At 43.4% G+C, this 22,315-nt stretch overlaps 1 protein-coding gene across 1 annotated transcript in view; it reads right to left on the reverse strand.

Annotated features, from left to right (window-relative positions):
• Nucleotides 1-2,892: 2,892 nt before the first annotated feature.
• LOC140471674 (uncharacterized) overlaps nucleotides 2,893-22,315 on the reverse strand; it is a 35,313-nt gene continuing 15,890 nt past the window's right edge. The window contains exon 3 of the mRNA XM_072567441.1: nucleotides 2,893-3,031. Coding sequence (XP_072423542.1) covers nucleotides 2,893-3,031 — 139 coding nt within the window. The remainder of the gene's footprint in view (nucleotides 3,032-22,315) is intronic.

Here is a 22,315-nt window from a genome sequence, read left to right on the forward strand (position 1 = left end):
GGCCCAAAGACGCAATGGATTAATATCCTTCTGGAATCTTAGACCACCTTCTTTACAGTCTCCAATTCTGCTGTCCTCTGCAAGCTTATGAACCATGGCTTCTATGAGTTCTATTGTTTTCTCATATAGGTCAACGAATTTTAATTATTTGTCGTGGCCATCATTTAGCAGTTTTCAAATCATGTAACAATTAGTTATGTCGTTAACCATGAGGAAGAAAGCCACAGACTGCAGGGAAATTGGAAACAATTGGCAAGAAAATGTGCTGAAAGGAATTATATCCAGTGAAGTGGGTGATAATAAATTTGGGAAGGAACAATGATTAAAGTGTGACTGTTAACAGTAACAAAAGAGAAACTGGAGTAGGCATTCAGAATGTTTGAAGGTGATTGGACAAGGTATCAAGTGGTCTCGATGGGTTGGAGATACTTTCTGTTCTTGACAGCAGGTGGGAATATAAGAGCAGGGAAATGATGCTGGAACTTTAGCAACGGCCTATTCAAGATCAATGGAGAGGGGAATCAGATGGACGGAAGTGCGTACTGCAGGTGCTGGAAATCAGAATGAAGACTAGAGTGGTGCTGAAGAAGCACAGCACGTCAGGCAGCATCCGAGTTGCAGAAACAAAAAACGTTTCGGGCAAACGCCCTTCATCAGGAATAAAGCTGGGAGCCTCGAGGATGGAGAGATAAACGGGAGGACTGGGTCTGGGAAGAATTTAGATGAGAGTGCAAGAGGTGGATAGAGATGGGGTGAAAGGTGATAGGTCGGAGAAGAGGGTGGAGCGGATAGGTGGAAAGGAAGATAGACAATGGGACAGGTCAGTAGGATGGTGCCAAAATAGAAAGTTGGAACTCGGATAAGGTGGCCGTGGGGAGATGAGGAAACTGGTGAAGACCACGGTGATGCCCTGGGGTTGAGGGTCCCGAGGTGGAAGATCTGGCGTCTGGTGGTGAGGGAATGGTGGTGGAGGAGACCCAGGAACTGCATGTCCTTAGGAGAGTCGGGGGACGTGGTAATTGATGTTTTTGGTCATGGGGAGTTGGAGTTGAATGTTGTGGGTGCCCTGGAAATGTTCTCTGAAGCGCTCTCCGAGAATGTGTCTGTTGGCGCCAATGTAGAGGAGACCGCATCACGAGCAAGAGATGCAGTAAATGACATGTGTGGAAGTGCACAGGGACATTTGATGGATGTGGAAGCCTCATTGGAGCCTTGGAAGGATGTGAGAGGGAAGATTTGCTGAAGGTTTTGCAATTCCTGTGGTGGCAGGGGAAGGTGCCATGAGGGGAGGGTGGGTTTTTGGAGGGCGTGGAATTGACTAGGTAGTCGTGGAGGAAACAGTCTTTGTGAAAAGTGGATAGGGGTGGGGAGGGAAATATAAATTCCCCTGTCACTGCAGATATTGCAAAACCTGCACCCACATCTACCTCCTCACCTCTGACCAAGGCTCTAATGGTGGCTGCCACATCCATCAAAGTTTCTCCTGCACTTCCACACATGCCATTTCTTGTTCCGGTCCTCCCGATGCGGTCTCCTCTAAGTTGGAGAGAGGAGATGTGTCCTCACACAACACTTCAGAGGTTATCTCCAGGATAACCGCAAGAATCAACCCCAGTGCCCCATGGCCAAACATTTCAACTCCCCCTCCCACTCTCCCGAGGACATGCAGGTCCTGGGCCTCCTGTATCGCCACTGCCTCACGACCCGATGCCTGGAGGAAGAAAGCCTTATAATCCGCCTCGGGACTCTTCCACCCCATGGCATCAATTTTGACTTCACCCGTTGCCTCATTTCCCCTCCCCTACCTTACCCCAGTTCCCACCTTCCAGCTCAACACCATCCGCCTGACTTGTCCCCCCGTGCATCTTGATTCCCACCTATCCACTCCACATACTTCTCTGACATATCATGTTCACCCCACGCCTGTATCCACTTACAGCACTCTCAGCTACCTTCTCCCTAGCCCCACCCCCTTCCCATTTGTCTCTCCATCCCATGTGCTCCCAGTCTTATTCCTGATGAAGGGCTTTTGCCTGAAACGTCCATTTTTCCTGCTCCTCAGATGCTGCCGGACCTGCTGTACTTCTCCAACACCACTCTAATCACGAGGGGAGTCAGTTGATTGAGAAGATTTTCAGATATTTTCTATTGTTGACCACAGACTGTGGATGATAGCAGAACTTTAGCAACCACCAGTTTAGGGAACAGCTAAAGGACTGAGCACAAGTCTGGTCACGGCATAAATCAACATTTTTCTTAAAATTGTAAGATAAAAGATGGAAGGCTGAAGTATGCAACTTTGCCCATCAAGACCGTTTCACCAATGAGTTTCTCACTGATACGATTCAAAGTTAGGGTGCTATGGGCCTTGGAGGGGAACTTGAAAATGGTGGCGTTTCGTTGCATCTTCCAACCTTGTTATATAGTCAGTATAGCTGTTGAGCTTTGAAGGTTGTCAAAATGCCCGAATGACTTACTCCAGTGCATCTTATAGTTGGTGCAATCTGCTGCAATTGTGCCTTAGCGGTGAAGGGAAGGAATATTGCAGGTGTTGAAGAGGGTACACTCAAGTGACTGCATTGTCGTGGACGGTGTCCAGTTCCTTAGGTGTTATTGAAGTTATACCCATCTAGGTAAATGGAGAGAGTTACATTCCATGTCTCTTTTGTGCCTTGCAAACGATGTAGGATTCACAGAACAATGAGTTGAGTTTATAATCAAAAAATGTCTCAAGAACATGTTATTGTTGTCAAAGTATTTATGTAGCCAGTTTCGATAAGCTTTTCCCCTGAAATAATAGCTCTGTGGACGATTACACGGGGTAATTTGTTTACAGTAAAGTTATTGAATGTCAATGAGATATGATTAAATTCTCATTTGTCAGAGTGATCATTATTCTATTTCCGCCTTGTGTTGACCAATTTGATTCGATTCGCTGTCTGATTTCAAGTTCCAATTCCCGTCTGGGCTTGAACGTTCAACCGTTTCTTCCCATAAATGTCTCCTCCTGCTGTAATAATATGTAAGGACGCTGCAGGGGACAGCAGAGATTAATGAACATGTTGTCAACACTGGAGAAAATGGAGCTTCGTGGAATGATTGGTTAGGCTGGGATTATTCTCCTTGAAACAAAGGAGAGGGAGGGGAGCTCTATAATCACATAATAACATTTATAAACGTTCAATTTTTCATGGGATCTTGACAAGGTAGTTACGGGCAGGTGATTCACCCTCTGGTATGAGGAGAGCACCAGAGGACATGAACTCAGAATTAGATATTACCTAATTCAAAAATGAGGAGTAATTTTTTTGCTCAGGGGCCAGTGAATCGGTGGAACTCCTTGCCGAAATTGTTATTGAGGCTGAGGTGTTGTGTATTTTCAAACTGCCAGACAGATATTTAACCAGAAAGATGATGAAGCTTTGTCGAGGCAATGCTGGAGAATGGAGTTGAGGATTATCAGATCAGCCATTAGTTCGCTGAATGGTGGAGCAGACTCGATGGGCTGAATGGCCGACTTCCAATCCTACATCATTTGGTCTAACGTCTTATTTTATTGATACCTTTAGAATTCTGAGGGGATGGGATGAATGATAGAAAAGGTTTCTCAAACTGATCAGACAGATCAGGAACTAAGCTCATAAGGTCATGAACAAGAAATGTGCTGTGGCCTGGACACAACAAATGACACTGGGCACACCGCAGATGGGTATGTGCAGATGTTGTGATTGCTAAAGAAATTTGGTGGATATAATATTGTTGCCAACTTGGTGACCACGCTGGATGCTGGATCGTGGTATGATTCACACAGCAAAAGGTTGTGAAAGAATGAAAGATTCGTTTCATTGGAAAAGTTTTCTGCGGTTCCAATTCAATTGACTGTTTAAAATACTGATCAGAACTTTGTGTGGAGCATTACATTAAAATTCACAATCCCACTGGATAAACTATTGCACCCGATCTCTCCTTTTTTGTTCCCCTTTCATTCGATGTAAATTCATAGAAAGTCAAGATGAAATGAAAGGAGGAAGGAAACGTTTGCACTCCTTTTCATTATCCCAATGTAACTTACAACAGAATCAAATTGCTTTACTTCGACTTTGATGAGATATCGATTTATCACAAATCTCCGTTTCAATGAAGGGCAAGAGCAAGATTCTCCACACAAAGTATCCTAAAGATGCGAGGCACAAAGGAAAACAAGAGCTGCTTATGATGGAAATAACAGCCAGAGAAGGATTCAACTCCACACATGAGCAATGGAAGAGCAACCCGTCGCCTGAACCCCTAGGAGACTTCAGCCCATTGCAAAGGGGCTCACATGTGACCCCGTCAAGATTACATTTGGTGCACCTAGGGGATAAGCAATTCCCTGAGCCGAATCGAATCCACACCATTATGTTTCTGCTTTCAGTGGAATAATAATACCAGCAAAATACAAGCAATTGACCTCGTCCTTGGAAGGAATACCTTGTCCTTGATTTATTTCGAGTCGGAACTGTCTCAGAATGAACCAGCAAACATGAAATTCCCGTCACATTCACACGCACATTTAATCTTGACGCATAATTTCTTCAGATAGTTTCTCTCTCACGTGAAGAAGTATATACGGAGAGAGAAGTGAAGGTGATGTTTTAGCTCGATGGTCTTTCTCATATGGCTGAACCTGAACTGGGTAAAATTCCCGGAAATGCAGTTTTGTTCGTTTCATTTTATTAATTTTGCTGTAACTTCACTCTGTTCATTCCAATGATCGGAAGTGAATTGGATTTATATGATTGGAACGTTTAATGTTGTGTTCAATTTTGCTCCGAATTTATTTCAGCTTAAAGAAAATACTGATGCGAAAAACAGAAGGTTGAACTACAAAACAAGATGCCAGTTTTGATGCTCAGTAACTTCGGCTGATTTCAGTGGGTATCAAATGAACCCAATATCATGGCGATCGTCCTCCCATCTTTAAGGCATGGGATTAAAGCAGGAAATCGGTCTCCAAGAGACGGGTCACTTCCTACTCATTATGGAATAGCTTTCCTTGACAATATACAAAATCTGCTCTGTTCCATTTATAATGCTTCATGTGGTATATTAATATAAATCTTTCAAAACTGAGTTTTTTTTTTTGCGGAATCTTACTCAGCTGCATTCGCTTCCGATATTTATTTGCATCTGAAGTCGTCCAAATAAGACATTGTTTCCTCACACCTTCTACCCCCTACACCCTCCTTTACACTTTTACCTGGCCACAGGCTGTCTCTCTCCTGGTGAAACTCACTGCTTCTGTGTCTCTAAATGTGCTTTTCCAAATATTTTGGAAACGGATTGTCTGAGTGACAGAAATTCTGCTCCCATCATTTATTAGTCCTACTTCGATGGTTTTGAAATCTTGACTTGCAGAAATTTATGAACTTGAAAGAGTGAATTTACCACATATTTACTGACTCCAAACCTCATATACTCCGGAAAACTTCCATTCGGTTTTCCTTGGTTCAGTGTCAAATTTTCCAACACACAAATAAATAAAATTCCATCCCCACTAAACGCCGTCAGCATCGTCTCCAATGCCTGAGCAGCCCAGTAAACGCTGGCAGTGTCCTCTCTGATAGAATCACATATTCCCTACAAGGCAGGAAGTACAGTTCAGACAATCAAGTCTGAAGGGATACTCTGAACAGCATCTCAACCAGATACCGCTCCCATCTCAATCCCTCCAGGCCTCTGGCTTGTGATTACAAATCAACCTGCTGGAATAAAACCTGGCATCGTGTGACTGTTGACCTTATCACTGCGTTACCCATGGCTAATTCACTTAACTGACTGAATTCACTCCCTGGACACATGAGCGCAATTTAACATGGCCAATCCAACTAACCTACAGACTTAAGAGCAGTGAGAACCACTGAGCAAATGTACCATCACATTGAACACTATTTGAATCATGTGTAATGGCTTTACACACTGGTAACTCCACCTAGTGAAAACAAGCCGCGCCCACCAACTCGAATTCAATGCATCCAAACGCGGTTCTATGCTGGACAACCTCATTGTACACAAAGCTGCTGGAAATGTTTCTGCACGCAGATCTGAATGGGTTTACTTTGTTTTCTTCCTCAGATTCCCGATTTAAATAAACATATCAGTCAAGAACAACTCTATATAATGGTTTTCATTACAACCCAAACACAATGTGCAGTTTGCAGAAGTTACGTGTTTGCACTTTCATGACACTCGATCTCTCCAGGAGCTGCAGTCCTTCCCCATCTGATTCAGACAGCACTGTCCTTCCTGTGACATGTCCCATCGAGAATGGAAGGCCAGGCATTAATAACCTTCACTGGGGAACAGAGCGACAGGTTTAAAACCTTTACGATGCCCCCAGCGGAGTATTGAGCCCTGTGACAGGCGGGGACACTAACCACGATACTGTGGAGGATGACAACATCGAAGGAGGCCCTTCAGCCTGTTGTGGCAGCACTTGTCAAACACAACTGCTTAACGACCTGAATCAAGTTTTCCATCGTTTAGCCCATAATTTTACATGTTTTGGCATCACAATTTAACATCTCGATTTTCTTTCAGATTAGAATGATTTCTGCCTCTCTGACCATTTCCGCAAATGTACTCAAACCTTTCTGCCTTTTCCCGAAAACTTTTGGCCCCAGTGTTCGATCCCTCCATCAATAACAAAAGCTTCTTTCAGTCTATCCTATCCATATCACTCAATATTTAGTACATCTCAGTCATGTCTTCTCCAATCTCCTCTGCTCAGCGAGAAACAACCCCAGTCTGTCCAATCTCTCCTCACAACTGAAACTCTTCAGCCCAGACAATATCCCAGTGAATCTCCACTGCAACGTTCCCAGTGCGATCACATCCATGAAGTACTCTGAATTGCAGAACTGCACATAGTAATCTAGCTAGGGCGGAATGAACTTTTTTCTCTATTCTGTTACAGTTTGAGGGCGTCGCTGACTCGGCAGTATTGATTGGTATCCCTAATTGCACAGCGGATAGTTGAAACTCAACCATATTGTAGTGAGTCTGGAGTCACATGGAGGCCCGAGCAGGTAAGAATGACAGTTTCGTTCCTTAAATGACGTCAGATGTTTTTTTTTCAACAATTGAACATGGATATATAGGAGTTGTTAGATCGTAATTCCAGATATTTATTGAATCCCAATTCTACCACCTAGCATGGTCAGAGTCAAACCCAGGTGCCTGGTGTCTGAATAAACAGTTCAATGTTCAGTGGTAATAGCGCTCGGCCATTGCAGAAAAGCAGTGAAACTGATCTTATCCAAGAAAGTCGCTTTTCCCCGATACTGTCCCGTGCCATTTTCCTGAGCTTGACCACCCCCCCCCCCCCACCGCCCGAATTATCTCGGGTCCATATCAGTAAAAGCTGCTACATGAGGATTGATCTCACAACAGTGGTAAACAAATGGATCAAATGGTCTGCAGGTCCCGATGGTGGGGTTGGGGCACGTTCACCCAGCAACAGTGACCCCAGCCACACAGACTGATCGGTATCAATGGGAGAGTCTGTATTAGACTTTACAATGCCTTAGTGAAATGGGAAAAGACTCCGCAAACACATGATGAAAGAGCGGCTCTCTGAAAGCTAGTGCTTCAATTAAACCTGTAAGACCATAACCTGGTGTTGGGTCATTTATATCTTCGTACTCCATAGTCCAACAACGCCATCTCCAAATTAATGAAATGGGGGTTATGGGATGGAAAGTTCGGTTAGTGATCGTTGGAGGGAAGAAATCTCTGAGAACGGGTGGATTTGAATTCTGACATATGAAACACAGAGATGTGAGCGAGCAGAGCTTGAAGGAAAAAAAAATCAGCTTGGAGAAAATCAAAACTTTAAAACAACTGATTCCTTTGTGTTTCACAAAAGACTGGGTCATATAGAGCAATTACTGCCACGACTCGGATTCGAACCGAATTTGCTGCGGCCACAACGCAGAGTACTAACCACTATACGATCACGGCAGCCCACTAACATGCACTAAGCACTCGCAATAAGTACAGTATCATAAGGAATGTTAGGCAGAGCAGCAAATGCACAATATCAGTGCTTAGCGAACAGTAGCTGATATGTGGGAACTAAGAATGGTCTGACCATTTAACATCGGTTCCCCCAGTGGCTGTGTTGATTCCATCATTGATGTGTTGAGGGCTGAGATAAATACATTTCTCCAAAACATCAAAGACTCCGCGGACAGTGCAGCTTTTATAACCTGCACATCCACCAATATCATTTATTATATCCGTTGCTCCCGGTGCAGTCTCCTGTACATTGGGGAGACTGGGCGCCTCCAAGCAGAGTGCTTTAGGGAACATCTCCGGAAAACCCGCACCAATCAACCACACAGCCCTGTGGCCCAACATTTCAACTCTCCCTCCCACTCTGCCGAGGACATGGAGGTCCTGGGCCTCCTTCACTGCAGCTCCCTCACCACCAGACACCTGGAGGAAAAACGCCTCATCTTCCACCACGGAACACTTCAACACCAGGGCATCAATCTGGACTTCAACAGTTTCCTCATTTCCCCTTCCCCCACCTCACCCCATTTCTAAACTTCCAGCTCAGCACTGTCCCCATGACTTGTCCTGACTTGTCCTACCTGCCTATCTTCTATTCCACCTATCCATTCCACCCTCCCCACCCCGACCAATCACCTTCATCCCCTCCCCCATTTTACTATTGTACGCTATGCTACTTTCTCCCCACCCCCACCCTCCTCTCACTTATCTCTCCACCCTTCAGACTCTCTGCCTGTATTCTTGAGGAAGAGCCTTTGCCCGAAACGTCGATTTTACTGCTCCTCGGATACTGCCTGAACTGCTGTGCTCTCCCAGCACCACTAATCCAGAATCTGGTTTCCAGCATCTGCAGTCATTGTTTTTACCAAGCTTTTGTTGAAATATATACCTCAATAGCAATGCAGTTTACCATCGGTTACTTCTTGAGTTTCCCCATACAAGGCAGTAACCACTGCTGCCACATGGTCCCTGTTCCTCGCCCCAGAATCAGAGGGACTGGGTGGTGCAGTCGCGAATAACCAACTTGAAATCAAGATGGGAATGAAGTTGCAGATAGACTCGATGGCTCAAGTGACTCAACCGGAGAATGCACGGTGTTTCTATGATGGTTTAGAGTCGCAAGCAATTCCGAGGTTGGGAGTGCTTCTGGTCAAAGGCGGGACAGAAGGGAAAATTTGTTCCCGTTTATAATAACAGCAATCTACAGTGCATCTTGCTGAGACAGCTGAGTGCCACAACTGGAGCGTGGGCAGCTGGTTTGAAGTTTAATTTTGCTTCACTATCACCCAGTTCCCTGGAATGAATTGGTTTCACCATTTTTATTTCCAATTGTTTAATATCTCCCAGCAGTCTGCGGCTTTCTTCCTCATGGTTAATTGCATGACGAACTGTTGTGTGATCTGCACACTGCTAAATCACGGCAACTACAAGTAAATATAAATCATGGATCTATATGAGAAAACAGTGGAACTCACTGCAGGCATGCTGCTTAGGTTTGCAGGCGATACCAGTATTGTAGACAGTGAGGAAGATTATCAAAGTTTCGAAAGGATCTTAATCCAATGAGTCGTTGTACTGAAAAATGCAACATGGAGTTCAATCTGGATAAATGAAAGGTATTACATTTTGGTACAACAATACGTGTGGTTTTGCGTATGTTGGAGAACAGGGAAGCTCGGTGTGCAGGTCCATAATTCCTTGTAATTTGCATTACCAACAGACAAGATGATTCAAAGGCATTTCACATACTTCCCTTCATTGCTCATTCCTTTGTGTATAGTAGTTGGGACGTTATGTTGAAGTTTTGCAGGACATTGATGAGGCCTCCTCTCGAATATTATGTCCAGTTCTGGTCGCCCAGTTGTGGGAATGATATTATTCAGCTGGAATAGGTTCACAAAACGTTTGTTGCCTGTGGAAGGTTTGAGTTATAATGAAAGGCTGGATAGGCTGAGACTATTTTCAGATTCGAGTTTGGGGTACTGGATATTGGGGTACTTGAGGAGCAGGAGAATCGACGTTTCGGGGAAAAGCCTGATGAACGACACTTGCGTGAAAAAAAACATTGATTCTCCTGCTCCCCGGATGCTGCCTTACCTGATGTGCTTTCCCAGCACAACACTCTCGACTCTGATCTCTCATCTGCAGTTCTCACTTTCTCCTAGTTGAGACTGTTTTCACTCGTGGTTAGGGGTTTGTACGGTGACCTGACAGAAGTTTATGAATTATTGAGAGGCAAGTTAGAGTTAACGATAGCGGCCTTTTCCCAGGAGGGGGATTTCAAGACGAGAGGGCATATGTTTAAGATGAAAAGAGAGAGTGTTTTAAAAAAGACATGTTTAGATACCGTATTTTACGTGTGTAATTAACTTGCTGAGGAAGTGATGGATGAGGGTATGTTTGCAACATTTAATGGACAATTGATTCCAAACATGAATGGGAAAGTGGGATTTTTAAAATAAATTTATTCATGCCTAGTACATCAGTTATTTCCCAGATTGCATTTAAGAGTCAACCACGGTATTATCCATCTGGAGTCTCCTGTGGGACAGAGCAGATGAATAGGGCAGTTTGCTTCCCGAACTGGCATGAGTGAATCAGATGGGATTTTCCACACAACTGATTCAGGTCATCAAGAGACTCTTCAATTCCAGGTGCTTATTGAATTCAAACTCCACCATCTGTTATGCCAGGACCTGAACTCTTTGTCCCCAAAATATTACCTGGGTTTTGGATTAACAACACATTAATAAAACAACAAGGGCATTATCACCACTCAGCGGGTACAGGAGGAGGCAGATGGGAATGGGTGAGTTTGGCAGTATGTTCAGCATGGATCGGTTGGACTGACAGTCCTGTTTTCATGTTGTCTGACTCTGACTAAAGCTATGGAGCAGGAAGCTGGTTGGGATTAATGGCGCATTGACAGCATAATCGATCTCCTGATGGGATATGTAATCCTGCTGGAGTCTCCGGAGATTATTTTGCTCAGTGATCCCTTCCCACACAAGGGACTGGTGAACGGTCTCGCTCCAGTGTTACTGATTAAATGAGATTCCATCTCTGTGGTTAATTGAATCTCTTCCAGAAGTTCCTATATTGCCCTACTTTCTCTGTGGTATCTGTGTACTTTTTTCTACACAGGGTGAACGATCCTTTCAAATTGTGTCCACACAGATACAAATTCTGTTTTCCATGTTGAGAATTTGTTTTCATTCTTCCTCATTCACCCACGGGGTGTGAGTATGACTGGTCAGGACAACATTTATTCTTCGCCCCTCGTTCGTTTCTGTCTGGCTACACCACAAACCCGGGTGTGATCCCAGCCTCGGGTGTCTGTCTGTGGGCAGTCCACACATTCTCTGTGTGTATGCGTTTTTAAGGGCTCAACACGCTCCACTTGTGCCACTCAGCTGTCTTAGAAAGATGCACCAGAAATCGCTATGATAGTATAAACGGGGACAACCATTCCCTTGAGCAGGAGCACACTCAACCGAGGAATTTCTTGCGCCTCTATATCATCGCAGAAGGACGCACGCTCACCAATTGCATCACTGGAGACAGAGAGTAACTCCACGCACTCATTCTCATCCCCATTTCCGGTTGGATCTGGGCGGCTGTGCCGATGTTATGCTAAACTCCTATTGAAGCACACATTTCAACAATAGCCTGTACTGTCCCGCAAGTCTTTGATGCTTGTCGAAATCTATTAATCTCAGTTTTCAACATTCTCTTACAAGGGATCTCCACAGCCTCTGAGGAAACCGAACTGAAAGATTCAGCTCATTCACAGTTCCCACATATATATCACTGTTCGCTGAGTACTGATATTGGACATTTGCTGTTCTTCCGAACATTTCCTCTGCTAGTATACTTATTGCTGCTTGCAAGCATCCTGTTCTGTGGTTACTGTGATCGTTGTTGTCGGTATTTTGCATTGTGACCACAGCAACCTTGATTTGAAACCAAATCACGGCACTTAGTATTCTCTCCGTTGTCCTTTTTGTGACACATGCTCAGAAATTAATTGTTTTACCTTCAAATTCCGCTCTCTCACATCTCTGCGTTTCATATATCAGGATTCAAACACACCCGTTGTCAGAGATTCCGGTCCTTCCCACGATTATTAAACCTCCTTTCCGTCCCTCCTCCCATTTCTCTGAGGCAATGCACAATCTATCACTCTCTTTCACATTCATACTATTCTGGCTGTGCTGCTGCTGCGGTCACTGTTATTGGGTGAACGTGCCCCAATCCCACCATCGGGGCCTTCAAACAAATTGATCCAATTGGATACCGCGGTTGTGAAATCAATCCCCATGTAGCAGCATTTACTGACATAGGCCAGAGACAATTGGAGCGTCAGGCTCATGGAAAATACCCAGGGCAGTTTTGGTGAAAAGACATTTTGTTGGAAAAGATCAGCTTTTATGGCTTTCTGCGTTGGTCTTGTGATAATTTCATAGGACCGATAATCCAGAGACCGAGGTAATTGTCTGGGTACCGGGGCTTGAATCCCACTATGCCATGATCGTCAAATTTGGATTCAAAACATATCTGCAAGGAAGAATCTAATGACTACTATAGATCCATTGACAATTATTGAAAAAAAAATCTATTTCACTGATGTCATTTCGGGATGGGATTTGCTATCCTTACTTGGTCTGGGCTGCATGTGACTTCAGACTCACAGCAATATGGTTGAGTATCAACTGCCCGCTGGGGAATGTGGAATGGGTAATAAAAACTGCTCAGCCAGAATCGCCCTCATACTAATCCAGAAATTTTAAAACAAATACTCATTAGGATCAAGCAAGAGTGTTGTGTGCAGCTTTGCAAGTCATATTATAGCAGGGATGTGATCACACTGAGAAAATTGCAGGAGATATTTACCGGGATACTGTTTGGGCTGAAGAGTTTCAGTTTTGAAGAAAAACAGGACAGAGTGGAGTGTTAGTCGCAGTGCAAAGGAGATGTAGACAAGACTTGATTGAGTTAGGGCATGGACAGGGTTGACTGAACGAGTTTCCCATTGATGGAGGGATCGATCAGCAGGGGCCAGAGACTTCAGAAGAAAGACAGAAAGGTTTGAGAAGTTGTGCGAAAAACCTTTATCAGCCAGTGGGTGGTTGGAATTTGGAATACACTGTCTGCATTTTTTAGAGCGGTAGAACCCCTTATAACCTGAATAAATATTCAGATGTGAGCTTGTGATGCCAAGACATATAAGGCTGTGGGGTAAGCATTCTGAAATGGGATTCAGTTCATTAGGCAGTTGTTTTTGACAAGTGTGGCCACATTGGGTTGAAGGGCCTCCTTTAACATTCTTGTTCTCTGTAGTACAATGGTTGGTGTCCCCGCCTGTCACAGGGCTCAATTTTCCGCTGGGGACAGTATAAGCGTTTTAAAACTGTCAATCCATTCCCAAGTGCGAGTATTGATACCTGTCCTTCCATTCTCGATGGGGCATATCACACGAAGGACAGTGCTGCCTGAATCAGTGTGGGAAAGGGCTGCAGCTCTCAGGGAGGCAGAGTATCAGTGAACGGCCAAACACGTGACTTCTGCAAACTTCACCTTGTGACTGTGTTGGAATGAATAGCATTTGACAGACTTGTTCCGGATTGAAGGATTTACTAGAAACAGGAAGCTGAGGAAGAAACAACATAAACGCATTCAAGTATGAGTGCAGAAACATTTCCCACAGCACGAATAAAATTGTAAAAGACAGAGTAGCGTTTCGATACATTGAATTTGGGTTCATTTGTTTTGATCAGTTTTACCAGGTTATAAAACCATGAAAAAATGATACAGCACTTGCTCATTTGATGGAACATTGTTTCAGTAATTCGCACTGCTGTTCAGAGGGAGGGTTAGGTTGATTTGCAAAGTTAAATTTCCCTTTCGTGTCCAGGGAGTGAATTTAGTAAGTTAGGTGAATTAGCCATGGGTAACGCGGGGATAAGGTCAGAAGTCACAGGACGTTAGGTTATACTCCAACAGGTTTATTTGAAATCAAAAGGGGGAGGGATTCCCCTTCTTCAGGTGAAGTATAAGGAAATGGGAAGGGGAACTAGGTCTGAGTGAGATGCTCTTCAGAGAGTCAACACCGGTTCGATTGACTGAAATGCTCTTTCTGCACTGTAGGATTCTGTGATTCTATGAATTGATAATGACGGTGTTTACTGGGGCGTAAAGCCATTAGATAAGATGCTGATGGGGGTGTACTGAGGATGAGATTTTATTCACTTGTGCTCTTGGAAAATTGAGAAGAGTTATCCCTGAACCAAGGAACACTTAATGGGGTTTTTTCAGGTTATGAAATGTTTGGACAGAGTAAATAGGAGGAAAATTCCCACTTTTAAGTAAGGAAACATCTAGATGTCAGGCATTCAATACCTTTGATAAAACCTTTGAAGGACAACGAAATGATGAGAACAGAATCGCTGTCACTCCGAGAATCTGTTTTTCAAAATATTTGGAAAGGCACATTTGATGACATACAAGGAATAAATTTCACAAGGAGAGAGACAGCGTGTGGCTCGGTAAAGATGCAGAGGTGGGGTGTAGTCGGTCGGAAGTTGCGGGGAAACAATGTCTAAGTTGATTGACATTAAATGTAAAGAAATTTCTTTAATGTGTGCAGCTGAAGAAGATTCGGTTCCAAAACTCTGCGTTTTAAAAGATTTGGCATTATGTTCACCTAAAGCATTGTAAATGGAACTGAGTGGAGTTCTATTTATTGTGAACGGAAGATATTACATAATGAATAGGAAGTGACCAGTTGCTTGGAGATCGACTTCCTGCTTTCATCACATGCGTTAAGGATGTGAGAACAAACACCATGATGTTTGGTCCATTTAATACTCAGTGAATCTGCCAAAGGAACGAGCAACAAAACTGGTGGGTTTTCTTTTGTACTTTAACCCTCTGTTTTTCTAAGCAGTATTTTCCTTAAGCTGAAATAAAGTCTGAGCAAATTTGAATACAACATTAATCGTTCCAATGAGATATATCCAATTCACTTCTAATTATTACAATAAACATTGTGAGTTTGCAGCAAAATTAAAATGAAACGAACAAATCAGCTTTTCTTGCGATTTAATCCAATTCAGGTTCAGCCATACGAGAAAGGACATTGAGCGACAACATCACCTTTATTTCAATTACCATGGCTGCTTCTTCACGTGAGAGAGAAAGTGACTGAAAAAATTATGTGCCAAAATTAGGTGTAAATATGACGGAAAATTCTTGTCCTGTTTCATTCTGACTCAGTTCTGACTCAGTATGTATCAATGACAGCAATTCATTCTGACCAGCATGGCTATTTATTGGAATTTGCTATTATTATAATTCTAGTGAAAGCAGAAACACAATGGCGTGGATTCGATTCCGCTCTGGAACTTTCTCATCAATGACTTTCACTACATGTAACCTGATGAGGTCACATGTTACCCCTCTACAAAATGTGGAGAAGAGACCGAGAGATTATGGTGGTGGGATATTACACCGCTGTACTCCACATTCACGGGTTCGAGTCACACTCTGGTTGCTAACTTTACGCGCCGCACTCGCAGTTTTTCTTTGCACATCACACCTCTGGTTTACACTGGATCGAGAAACTTGTTCTTGCCCTTCACTGCACGAGAGATTCAGGAATAATCGACACCACATTAAAGTCGAAATGAAGAGTGAGAGCAGTCATTCTATTCAATTGTAGATGAAATTGGTGTAATGAGAAGGAACGCATTTTTCTTTCCGTCCTACACTCCATCTTGTCTTTCTATGAATTCCCATCGAAAGAAAGAGAAAAAGAAAACAAGAGATTGGGAGCACAAGATTATCAAGTCGGGTTGTTCATGAGTATTTTAACCTAACACTTCACACAAAGATTTGATCAGTATTGCAAACAGTCACTCGGAATTGGAACCGCAGAAAATTTCTCCAATGAAACGAACCTTTCATTCTTCACCAATTTCTGCTGTGTGTGAATCATGCAACGATCCATCATCCAACGTGATCACTGACTGAGAGCGTGCCAACTGTATAAGATTTAGCAACTTCCTTCAGCAATCACAGCTTCTGTACACAGCCACCTGTGCTGGGCCCAGTGTCATTTGTTGCCCCAGGTCACAGCACATTTCTTTTTCCTGTGTTTATGAGCTTTGTTCATAATCTGTCTGATCTCTTTAATAAACTTTTCCTGTCACTTCATCCCATCCCCTCACAATTTTGAACTTATGAATAAAATAAGGCGTTAGATGAAATGTTAAACCAAGTGGAAGTATGCTATTCAGCCCAAGGAGTCTGCTCAACCATTCAACGAACTCATGGTTGATCTGATTTGGAGATGCCGGTGTTGAAATAAGTAAAATATCACACAACACGAGGTTAGAGTCCAGCAGGTTTACGTGGAAGCTCTAGCTTTCTGAGCGATGCTCCTTCATCAGGTGATAGTCACCTGACTATCACCTGATGAAGGAGTGTCGCTCCGAAAGCTAATGTGCTTCCAATTAAACCTGTTGGACTATAACCTAGTGTTGTGTGATTCTTCACATAGTTGGTCTGATAATCTTGAATTCCTTTCTGCTCATTTAGCTCGAAAAGTTTCATCATCTTTCTGATTAACTATCTGGCACAGTTTGAAAATACCCAACCACACAGTCTCAACAGCGGTTACTCTAAAATGCCACAGTTTCTTAGACCCCTGAGCAAAGAACTTACTCCTCATTTCTGAATTAAATGGGCAATATCTAATTCTGAGATTATGTCCTCTTGTGCTGTCTTCAGAGCATAGGGCAAGCCAAATGCTCGTATCTACCCCGTCAAGATCCTACGACTATTGAACATTTATAATTGTTACTATGTAATTATAAATTTCCCCGACTCCTCCTTTGTTTGAAGGAGAATAATCCCATCCTAACCAATCATTCCACGAAGTTCTACTGTATTCAGAGTTAGCAACATGTTAGTAAGTCTGCGCTACCCCTTATAGCATCCTTACATATTATTAAGACAGGTGGAGAAATTTCAGCGAGGAAACGGGTTGAAATTTCAGGCGCAGACGGGAATTGAAACTTGAAATCAGAAAGCGATTAGAATCGGATTGACCCCCAGAAGGACTAAATACAGGAAAGATATCTCTGACAAATCAGAATCTAATCATGTTCGATTGACATTCAATGGCTTCAATGTTACTGAATTCCTCCGTGTAGTCGTCCTCGGAGCTAGTATTTAGGAAAAATGGAACCTGACCGCCCGTATAAAGAAGTTGACGACAAAAACCTGTCCGTGGGTCAACTTTGTTTGATTATTAACTCAACTCTTGTCTCCGTGAAGCCTACATCGTCCGCAACGCACAAATTAGATGTTTAGCAGAACTCTCTCCATTTGCCGAGGTGGGTGCAGCTTCAACACCACTGAAGGAACTGGACACCCTCCACGACAATGTAGTCACTTAACTGTATATTGTTCAACACCTGACTATTTATTCCCTTAACTGTTAAGGCACAATTGAAGCAGAGTGCACCACATAGAAGATTCACTGGAGTTAGTTATCGAGGCTTTGTTGACAGAACCTTCATAGCTCAAAAACTGTACCGACCATAAGGACAAGTTAGAAGATGCACTGAACCTTCACCATTTGCAAATTAGCGTCCAAGGCTCATACCAGCATGATTTGGAGAGGAATCAGTGGTAAATTCATTGAGTGGTGAAGTAGTTTGATGGGCAAAGATTTATACTTTAGCCCTCTATCTTTCATCTTTCAATGTTTAAAAAAAAGATTATTGCATAGACCAGACCTGTGCTCGTTCCTTTAGTTTTTTCCTAAACCGGCGGTTGCTAAAGATCGAATATCATCCACAGTCTGTGGTCAACAATAGAAAATATCCAAAACCCTCTCGAACAACTGATCTCCCTGTCCCTGTGTTCAGGGATCTGTAAATGCCCATTCCAAGATCTCTTTGTTCCTGTTCACCAATCAGAATCCTCACGGTTATTGTTACAACTCCCCAAATTCACCACCACTCATTGGTCTGGATTCAATTCCATTCACCATTTTGCCTTTCCACATGATGTATACATCCCTGCGGTCCCTGACATTATTCATCAGAGTCAACCACACGACTATGTATCGTCAGTAAACTTCTAAATCATGACTTCTAATAAAAAAGTTTTAATTATTGATCTACATCAGGAAACAGTGGTACTTCACTGGGAAAAAGCAACCAAACATGGTTCCTTTCTGCATGGGATGAACAACTCCAAGGGTTGCTAGCCCAGTATCTCGCCACTACATTTGCAGATGACACAAAGATTGGTGGAGTAGCCAGAAAACATAGAGGACAGTCAAAGAATGAAGGGGAATATAGATAGACAGAAGAGTTGAGCAGAGAAGTGGCAAATGGTGTTCCATCCAAGCAAATGTGAGGTGATGATTTAGGGAAGTCTAATTCCAGAGCCAAGTATACAGTAAATGGAAGAGCTTGGGTAAACTTGATGAGAAGAGAGATCTGGGACTTCAGGTCCTTTGTACCCTGAAGGTGACTGCACAGGTGGATAGAGTGGTCAAGAAGGCATATGGCATGCTTGCCTTCACCGGATAGGGCATTGAGTATAAGAGCAGGCAAGCCCTGCTAAAATTGTACAAGAGTTTGTTTCGGCCGCGTTTAGAATACTCTGTGCAGTTCTGGTCGCCAAAGTACCAAAATTATGTGGACGTTTAGGAGAGAATGAGGAGAAGGTTTACGCAGATGTTGCCTGGTATGGAAGATGCAACCTCTGAAGAGAGGTTGAGTCGATTACTTCTGCTTTCATTAGGCAAAAACGAGATTGAGGGGATCTGATTGAGGTCTACAATATCATGACGGGTACAGACAGGATGGATAGAGATAAGCTTTTTCCCAAGATGAGGGCTTCAATAATGAGAGGTCATGCATTCAATGAGAGGTGAAACTTTTAACGGAGATAGACATGGAAAGTATTTTACACAGAGGGTGGTAGGTGCTGGAATGCGTTGCCAGCAGAGGTAATAGAGGCAGTCATGGTAGATTCATTTCAGGTGCGCCTGGACAGATGCATGAGTAAGTGAGAAGCAGAGGGATACAGATGCTTAGAAATTGGGCGACATGTTTAGTGAGTTGATTTGGACCGGCTCAGGTACGGCAAGGAAGAATCTAATGACGATTATATATCCATTGACAATTGTTGAAAAAAAAATTCCAATGATGTCATTTCGGGATGGAATTTGCTATCCTTACTTGGTCTGGCCTGCATGTGGAAGAGATTGATCGATTTCGACAAAACATTAAAGACTCGGGGGACAGTACAGGATATTGTCGAAAAGTATGCTTCAATAGCATTTTAGCTTAACATTGGCACAGCCGCCCATATCCAACCAGAAATGGGGGTGGGAATGTGTGCGCGGAGTTACTCTCTGGCTCCAGTAATGCAATAGGTGAGCATCCTGTCCTTCTGTGATGGGAAAGAGGCGCAAGAAATTCCTCGGTTGAGTGTGCTCCCACTCAAGGGAATGGTTGTCCCCGTTGATACAATCATAGCGATTTCTGGCGCATCTTTTTAAGACAGCTGAGTGGCACAAGTGGAGCGTGTTGAGACCTTAACTTTGTAGTGATGGGTTTAAAACTGATTTTTCTGTTTGGATCTGTGTTTCCGACACTGGCGGTGGCAGCTACATTTGCTCGCATCAGCTCAGTATCAGTTTCTTCCACACAGTCAAGACTTCAACCAGGAGAAGGTGGTGTTGGGGTGATATTTTAAACTAGTCATATTTGGGGGTTGGGACACGGAAACGGTGATGTTTACGTTCGATGATTAAAACATGAAATACAAGCCTGACCTCAGGAACAGAGATCATGACTTTAATTTCCTGCAATCCCATTCATTCACGTCCCTTATGCAGGGGATTGAACCATCTTCAACCAGTCCTGCCTACGAGAGACTCCAGGAGCAGAAAAACATGAGCTGACCCTTAATTCAAGAATCTCCACCGCGTGGGGAAGCAGTCTAATCGGCCCTTCCAGTCCACACGGTCCATCCGAAGCGCATCCCACCAGACCCCACGGTATTCCCTGTCCCATAAGCCTGCATTTCCCATTGTTGATCCCTGTAACTGGCACATCTTTGGTCAGAGGGAGAAATAAAAACGCAAACACACAGAGAATGTGCAGACTGCCCACAGACAGACACCCGAGGCTGGGATCGCACCCGGGTTTGTAGTGGAGCCAGACAGCAACAAACAAGGGGCGAAGAATAAATGTTGTCCTAACCAGTGATAATCACACCCTGTGGGTGAATGAGGAAGAATAAAAACACATTCACAACATGGAAAACAGGATTTGTATCTGTGTGGACACAAGTTGAAAGGATCGTTCACCCTGGGTTGTAAAAAGGACACTGATAACACAGAGAAAGCAAGGCAATGTGGGAACTGCTGGAAGCGATTCAATTAACCACAGAAATGGAATATCATTTAACCAGTAACACTGGGGAGAGGCCGTTCACCAGTCCCGTGTTTGGGAAGGGATCACTGAGCAAAACAACCTCCGGAGACTCCAACATGATTACATATCCCATCAGGTGTTGGATTATGATGTCAATGCGCATTTAATCCCAACCACCCGCCTGCTCCAGAGCGTCAATCAGACTCATACAACATGAAAACAGGCCTGTTAGTCCAACCGATCCATGCTGAACATACTGCCAAACTAACCCATTCCCGTCTGCCTCCTCCTGTACCCGCTGAGTGGTTATAATGCCCTTATAGTTTTATTACTGTGTTATTATCCAAAACCCAGGTAATATTTTGGGGACAATGAGTTCAGGTCCTGGCATGGCAGATAGTGGAGTTTGAATTCAATAAGCGCCTGGAATTGAAGAGTCTCGTGATGCCCTGAATCAGTTGTGTGGAAAATCCCATCTGATTCACTCATAACAGTTCGGGATGCAAACTGCCATATTCATCTGCTCTGTCCCACAGGAGACTCCAGATGGATAATACCGTGGTTGACTCTTAAATGCCCTCTGGGAAATAACTGACGTACTCAGCATGAATAAATTTATTTTAACAATCCGAATTTCCCATTCATGTTTGGAATTAATTGTCCATTAAATGTTGCAAACATACCCTCATCCATCACTTCCTCGGCAAGTTAATTACACACGTAAAACACATTCCCTTTAAAAATGCCGCACATGTCTTTTTTTAAAAATCTCTCTTTTCATCTTAAACATATGCCCTCTCGTCTTGAAATTCCCCTCCTGGGAAAAGGCCGCTATCGTTAACTCAAAACTTGTCTCTCAATAATTCATAAACTTCTGTCAGGTCGCCGTTCAAACCCCTAACCTAGAGTGAAAACAGTCTCAACTGGGAGAAAGTGAGAACTGCAGATGGGAGATCAGAGTCGAGAGTGTTGTGCTGGGAAAGCACAGCAGATCAGGCAGCATTTGAGGAGCAGGAGAATCGACGTTTCGGGGAAGAGCCTAATGAACGAAACTTGTGTGAAAAAATGATTCTCCTGCTCCTCGGATGCTGCCTTACCTGATGTGGTTTTCCAGCACCCCAATCTCGAATCTGAAAATAGTCTCAACCTATCAAGCCTTTCATTATAACTCAAAACGTCCACTAGCAACAAGCGTGCACACCTTTTGTGAACCTATTCAAGCTGAATAATATCATTCCCACAACTGGGCGACCAGAACTGGACATAATATTCCAGAAGAGGCCGCATCAATGTCCTGCAAAACTTCAACATAACTTCCCAACTGCTGTACACAAAGGACAGAGCAATGAAGGGAAGTAGGTTAAATGCCTTTGAACCATCTTGTCTGTTGGTAATGCTAATTACAAGGAATTATGTACATGCACACTGAGCTTCCATGCTCTCCAACATACGCAAAGCCATACTCTTTTTGTTGGACCAAAATGCAATACCTTCCATTTATCCAGATTGAACTCCATGTTACATTTTTCAGTACAACGACTCATTGGATTAAGATCCTTTTGAAACTTAGATAATCTTCATCACTGTCTCCAATACTGGTATCGCCTGCAAACCTCCAAAGCATGCCTGCAGTGAGTTCCACTGTTTTCTCATTTAGATCAATGATTCATATTTACTTGGAGTTGCCGTGATTTAGCAGTGTGCAAATCATACAACAGTTAGTCATGCAATTAACCATGAGGAAGAAAGCCACAGACTGCTGGGAGATATTAAACAATTGGAAATAAAAATGGTGA

The sequence above is a fragment of the Chiloscyllium punctatum genome, unplaced genomic scaffold (genome assembly GCF_047496795.1).
Source record: "Chiloscyllium punctatum isolate Juve2018m unplaced genomic scaffold, sChiPun1.3 scaffold_151, whole genome shotgun sequence".
Lineage (NCBI taxonomy): Eukaryota > Metazoa > Chordata > Chondrichthyes > Orectolobiformes > Hemiscylliidae > Chiloscyllium > Chiloscyllium punctatum.